General features: G+C 36.4%; 1 protein-coding gene across 1 annotated transcript; it reads right to left on the bottom strand.

Annotated features, from left to right (window-relative positions):
• Positions 1–399: 399 nt before the first annotated feature.
• LOC129902514 (uncharacterized) lies at positions 400–7095 on the bottom strand. Its single transcript, XM_055977805.1, has 2 exons — positions 6815–7095; positions 400–1843 (listed from the first exon to the last, which is right to left on the bottom strand). Exons 1-2 carry the CDS (start codon positions 7019–7021, stop codon positions 692–694), a joined length of 1359 nt encoding a protein of 452 aa, XP_055833780.1. The 5' UTR covers positions 7022–7095; the 3' UTR covers positions 400–691.

The following is a 7095-nucleotide window of genomic DNA, read 5'->3' on the forward strand; positions in this document are numbered from 1 at the left end:
CTGGGGCCTAGGAGCCAAGAAAAGAGTAGACAGCCATAGTGTCATCACTAAACATTGCTTCAGAGAAGCAAATAGAGTTGCAGACATCTTGGCGTTTATTTGTCACTCCACCAATGAAGTGTATATATACTTCCTTCGATTCTTTACCTTGTTTAAGCCACCTTGAAGCTTTTTGTTTATTGTCACTGCTTGTTTTGTACATTAGATGGAAATTCGATTGTTTGAAACTAACTAATCCATCGTTTTTGCCTATTGTAAAGAAGGTTTTGGCCTAGTCCCCCTTATTCATATTCTCCTTGCAGCGGTTATAAAAATTTGGCTCAGTTTAACCAGAAAAAAAAATTATATTGGTGAAGAGTACAATTTTTTAAAAGAAGATTGTAGAATATTAAACATGTATAACTACGAAACCCTATCTTGTCATATATAATAAGAAATCAAGCATAATCTCAAGTTGCAAAGATTTTGCAGAGCTGAACAGGTGGGGGTGGGGGAGTTTAATGATATCAAGAACGGGCATATTTGTGAAACTGCTTCCCATTCCTAAGTTTTAAGGGTTTACAACATGCTAACTTCTTATTGAGCCTCACCTTTAAGAAAATATCTATCAGCAAACAATGTAGTATCACAGTTACAAACAATTCATGCCACAACAAAAAGGAATTCAGCACACGATGTCTCTAACAGCTCCTCACTTCTTCGACAGCTTCTCCTTCATCCTCTGCACTGCACGTCTAAGAGTATCTTCATCTTTGCAGAAGGTAAACCTGACAAGATTCTTTCCTTCTTCTGGATTTAGATAGAACACGCTAGTTGGAATGGCTACAACACCAACTTCCTTAATCAGGTATTCGCAGAAAGCAATGTCATTTTCCAACCCAAAAGGAGTATGATCAACAACCACAAAGTATGTTCCACTTGAGGGATATACTGTGAAACCAGCTGCCTTCAAACCCTCCACCAATATTGCCTTTTTGGCTGAGTAATCCCTCTTAAGCTCCTCATAATACGAATCTGGGGCTCTAAGGGCAGCCGCAGATGCATATTGCATCGGAGTGGATGTTGCAAAGGTGAGGTAGGAATGCGCCTGTCTTACTCCCCATGTCAAATGAGGAGGAGCTATTGCCCAACCTATTTTCCAGCCTGTTAGCGAAAATGTCTTTCCCAAAGAATTCATGGTTACAGTTCGTTCATACATCCCTGGAAGAGAAGCAACTGAAATGTGTTCCATTTCAAAGGCTAATTTGTCATAAACTTCGTCAGCAAAAACTAGAACATCATTCTCAATGCACAGAGAGGCAATGACATTGAGTTCTTCTCGAGTGAACATCTTTCCAGTGGGGTTATGCGGAGTATTTAGAAGGATTGCTCGAGTATTCTTAGATACAGCTGATTTTAGCTCATCAATTGGAAGAGAAAAATCTGGCGGTCTTAAAGTAATACCCTTTATCTTTGCTCCAGCCATAGATAAAGTAGCTTCATAAGAATCATAGAAAGGAGCAAACAGGATGACCTCATCACCAGGATTTATCAACCCCAACATGGTTGCAGCAATTGCTTCAGTACAGCCTGAAGTCACAGTAACTTCCTTTTCAGGGTCAACCTCAAGTCCACTGTCTTTCTTGAATCTAGCAGCCACAGCAGAGTTGAGGTCTGGAACTCCATATCCTCGAGCATACTGATTTTTACCTTCCTTAATAGATTGAATAGCTGCTTCTTTTACAAAATCTGGGCCGTCAAAGTTGGGGAAGCCCTGGCCGAGGTTTATAGCTCCATGTTTGATGGCTAGCATACTCATTTGGGTGAATATTGTAGTTTTGAACTTCTCTAGGCGCTTGGCAACCTAAAAGAAACAGCAAGAATACTCAATCGGAAGGCAAATGAAGACACCCAACATCTCAAAATAGAACAGATTTTTTTTTTCCTAATCACGTCAAGAAAAATTTATGGATTACTGTATAGTTGGTGTCTAAAAAGTGACAGAAGTGTGCAATCAATTATAAGATACAAAAAGAATAAATTGAAAGACTAATGAGCTCATATAAGAAGGTTCAAATAGTTTCCAACTTGTGGCTTTTAACCCCAACTACAGGAATATGCTGTCTCAAACAAGAGTTTTTGTGTATCCTAGGTTCTCAGAATACTTTAGGCAGCCTCAAGGCTTATAATAGCACAAGTGTATCTCAAAGTAAATACTTCAGTCGCCTCATGTTCCAGATATCTAGCATCACAGCTGGCTGTAACTCTAGCATAAGGTTTTATAAGGAGAGAACTTAGGGGGGTGTTTGGATTGGCTTTTTTGTAAGTAGCTTATAAGCTAAAAGCTAAAAACCATAGTACCCAACTTTAGTCTTTTAGCTTATTTTTGTTCTTTTTTGGGGCCTAAAAGTGGTAAGTGCTTAAAAGCACTTTTTGTCTTTCCAAACACCTTCAAAAATAAAAAAAGAGCTTAAAAGACAAAAACTACTAAAAATAAGCTAAATCCAAACACCCTCTCAATTTTATACAGAAATCCTCTAATTAAGGCTTATCGTTTAATATTGGTACACCAGCGCTTCTATTTTAAAATAAGGACATACTACTGCAGCATCATTTGCTGAAAACATAGGCTTCAAATAGCTGTTGAGATTGTTTTTAACTGCTGTTCATGAGAAAGAATGATCACAACTTTCTTAACTGGTTTTCCACCTAATGTGCTTTAAGGGAGCTTTATTATTTTTCTAACTATCTTCAATGAGAATTTACACCTGTTCTTAAACAAGTTAACACCTTCCAATATTGTCATGCATAAATTTAACTACTAATCACAAATTGAAGATAAAGAGTCACAAGAGATTCCTCAAATAGTACAAAATCTTCCCAAATATTTATTTGATAGGTTTCTCCATCTTTCAGCACAATACCTTTTAACAGTTCTGATTACCACCCAAGTAATTTGATTGAAGAGGTTGCTAACATATTTCTAATTTTGGTGTGAACCAAAACAATGGGAATGGTAAAAATGTTGGTGGGGAGGTACCCAGGTCTCCAGTGAAGATAAAAATGTTGTATGATTTCTTCCCAATTTTCTAAATATTGGGGGACAGAGTTCCTTGATATCAATGTTGGTGGGGAGGTACCTGGTGGATTAGTCGAGGCGTACGGAAGCTAGAACAGACACTGCCATTATATAAAATATAGTATCTAACAAAAGTTCTCTTGACTTGTAAAACCTTTTCACAGTTTTGATAATGGTTGCTAATGTTTTCTACAATTTTTTTTGGAATGAAACCAAAAAAAATAAAGGAATTTATGAACGGAGAGAATGCCAAATTTATTTGCTTCTGACAAAATTACCCTAAATCATTGGAGTGGACACACATTAAGCACTCCTATCTTGCAACCCACTCATTAAACTCTCCTAACTTGCAACGCTCAGACAACATGGTCAAGATTTGTACTCTTTCTACCCTTCCAGTATGCATTCCAAACTCCCAAGTTAGACTAATGACAACCTCAAACTTACCCAATGATGGGATGACCCAATGGTAAATAACAAAGGTTTGTCGGGCAAAGTTCCAGATCACGAAAGCTACAATAGATAGCCAATCGTCCAATATTGGCTTTCCTGATACAATTCTAGACTTTTTATATGCTAACGAAATCAACATATGAAGCTTCAACTAATTACTTCATTATACTTCCCTTTAAGCAATTGAAAACAACATATCAATCATGGTCACAGCTTATAACCAACATGCAGCAAAGAAAATTGCCCAAACCTATCAATTATGAGCTATTATTTGACAAGAGTATCCTAATGGCTTAAAAGCATATTTCCATGTTCCCTAGGTATGGAACAGATTTCTTGGTAAGAACCCCCTCCAAAATGGAAAACCATCTTTAACACAAAAGATTTAGACAACGTAGTTGTGATTCATTGAAGTCTCTCATAGACCATTTTAGGTAAGAACTTATCCCTAGTAGGAAAGTCCAAATGAACACAAAACAATGAAGGACATTTATACAAACTAGGAGGTCTAGGAAAACAATGACTTCCATTCATAGGGTGGCTCTTTTATGTCCAATAGTTTGAGAGTTCAAGTTCCTTTTTTTTTGAGAAAGGTTAAGAGTTTTATCAAATGAAATGAAATCATCATGCACTAGAAAGGAAAGGAAATCTCCATGAACAACAAAAGAAAGGAAATTCCCTTTACGAAAACAAAAGAGACGAAACTACACAGAACCAAAAAATTACTCTTGTAGTGAGCTGATGAAATCTACCATGTAGTCTGAGACTTCAAGTTTTCAAATTCAGTGAACACTAATAGACACAAATAAAGTACTCCCTCTGTTTCAATTTGTTTGGCCTATTTTGACTTGGCACGAAGTTTAAGAAAATAAAAAAGATTTTTGAATCTTGTAGTCTTAAATTAAAGATACGTCAAATGTACTAAAATGCTCTTTAATCTTGTGGCCTTAAACATAGCACGTGGGAAGTTGGAATTAAGGAATTGCTTTAAAGGGAAAGAGTAATTCTTTTTGAAACGGACTAAAAAGGAAAGAAGGTCAAACAAATTGAAACGGAGGGAGTAGTTTTTAAGAACAACTAATTGAAGGAGGAAGCATGAAAACTACAAGACGGCACAGATTCTGTTGACGGAAATGACAAGTGCATTATGAAAGTAAATGAAATTATAGATGTGTCTAAGCACCTAAGATGAGGTGCAAACAATCTTTAAAGCAAAGAGAATGTTATTGGAAGTTACCAGCAACTGCAGATGGAGAAACCCTTAAAGAGCATAAGAGAGCGAAAAGAGAAGCTAAGAATAATGTAAGACGACTTCCACAAAAGTTAGGGACTTGGGAAATAGAGGGGGGGAAAATATAAGCTAACATATGACTTAGAGAAAAACAGCTGCAAATCTGTGTGGTTATCAAGCAGAGGTCAATGCTCACGTCTTCTTGCACTGCAAAACAACTGCAAATCTATGGAACATGTTCTTCTGTATACTAGGGGTGAGTTCGCTAATGCCAAGGACTACCCTGGAACTGCTGAAAAGCTGGAATGGAATTGGGAGAAGAGAATCAACTGAAGAGTGTTGGAGGAGCATTCCAGCATGCATCTGGTGGACTCTATGGAAGGAAAGAAATCAGAGATGTTTTGAGGGCATAGAAAACAGCGGTCAGAAGATCAAGATAAAGTGTCTTAGTCTTTTATTTTTTTGGTGTAAGCAAGAGAGGGTGTAGGAAACAGTGCATCTTGTAGAGTTCATAGAGAATTGGTGAAGATTATAACTTTGTAGTGATATAGTCTTACCAAATGTGGATTGTAACCCCAACTTCCTCATTTTTTGGATGATGAATGGATTTGGATGAACATACAGTTACCTTTCTCAAAAAAAAAAAAACATACGACTTAGAGAGGAGGTGTAAAGACTTGAATCAAGAGAAGTATACTAGAAACACTACCAAACAAATTTTGATAAGAGATAATGAAATCAATGGAAGGAAATGTTGAATACACATCATGAGAAAAATTAATATGTTCTCAAACATTCAAAACAGACAAATACCTTAACTACACTCATAGAACTAAGACAACTGAAGTGAAGCAAGCAATGGAAAATGTGAGATGTAGCACCGCTTGTGATTAAGATGATATCCCTTTAAGGTTTGTAAATACCCTCGGGAGGTCGGGGTATATGGTTAACCACCAACAACACAAAGTGACACTAAAATATTAGAAAGAAGAGAAAACAAGTAGAGAAAGAGCACCTTAGTTCTGAGATGACAGTCCAATGGATATATTCAAAGTTATATATTGATGGTATTAAGCTTATGAATCGCACATAAAACTTCATGAAACAAAGATAGAACATGAATTTAATATTACAAGGGTGATAAAGATATTCCTTGGCTTTGACAAAGCATATGATGAGGGGGGTAGTGATTTGTATATAACTTTGTATGACTTTTCTCTTCTATTTTTTTGTATTTTCTCCCTTTCCTTTTCTATTTTTATTTATTTATCATTAGTTCCAGAGAATTCCGTGTTCTATAACGAGTGATAAGATTTTGTGCTTGAGAAGCAAAGAACTCAGATCTAATATACCATGACCATTATGGACGTGTATGACCGAGTGGTGACAAGTGTGATAATAGAAAGTGGAGATATAGTGAAATTTTACTGGGTTTACACCACAATTTTTCCTTGAGTCCACATTTATTTATCCTAGTCATGATAAGCTAACCCAATAGTATACAATGTGATTCCTTGGTACATGATATTTTAGATAAAATTGTGTTAATTGATGAAATAACAGTGTATATAGAGGAGTTATATAACCTTTATCAACTTGATCTGGGATTGCGACATAGTGTCAACAAATTCCACTATTCTCATCTAATACAAGTTCATGTGATCGATCATCCATGATCAAATGCATATGTTTCAGTAAAAACCATTAGGGAGGCCTCTACGTCTATAACTGCAGCAGATCTTGTAGGAGTCCCTTACATTCAGTGTAAAATCAAGATTATCTCAAAAGTTGGGCTGCAGCTTACCCGCACAAAAAAAAAAAAAAAAAAAAAACTAAAACCTAACAACCTCGATGTTCTTACATTGTGAAAAAAGGAAAAAGCTTCAATCTTTAATTTCGCTGCTAAATATCATCACACAACAACAATTCTCATCAATCGACTTTCTTGAATCCCTAAAGTAATCAATTTGGAAGAGTAACAAAATAACTTTGCCCTTGAATAGTCAATCAAATGCCAAGTCCAAAAGAGGCAATCTGAGAAAGAAAACAACAAAATAAACAAAAGGGGTTACCTGAATAGGCTTAGGAACTATCTGGGTTGACTCATCTTGTGTAGAAACAGCCTCATCATTCTGGGTTGAAACGGTGGAGAGAGTCGCCATTGGAAAAGTGTATTTTCTTGTAATTGTGCGGAGAATATAGGGTTTAAAGGTCCTCAATGGCATCTCATTGGAATAATGAGGTGTCCAGGTACATCGGATTGCCTGAGAGATTAGCATTACAGAGAATCCGTATTTATTGGTAAGTTGGACTCAAAATGTTCCAGTGCATTGACTTGTGAGCCATGAGATGA

This window comes from Solanum dulcamara, chromosome 9, assembly GCF_947179165.1.
Source record: "Solanum dulcamara chromosome 9, daSolDulc1.2, whole genome shotgun sequence".
Taxonomy (NCBI): Eukaryota; Viridiplantae; Streptophyta; class Magnoliopsida; order Solanales; family Solanaceae; genus Solanum; species Solanum dulcamara.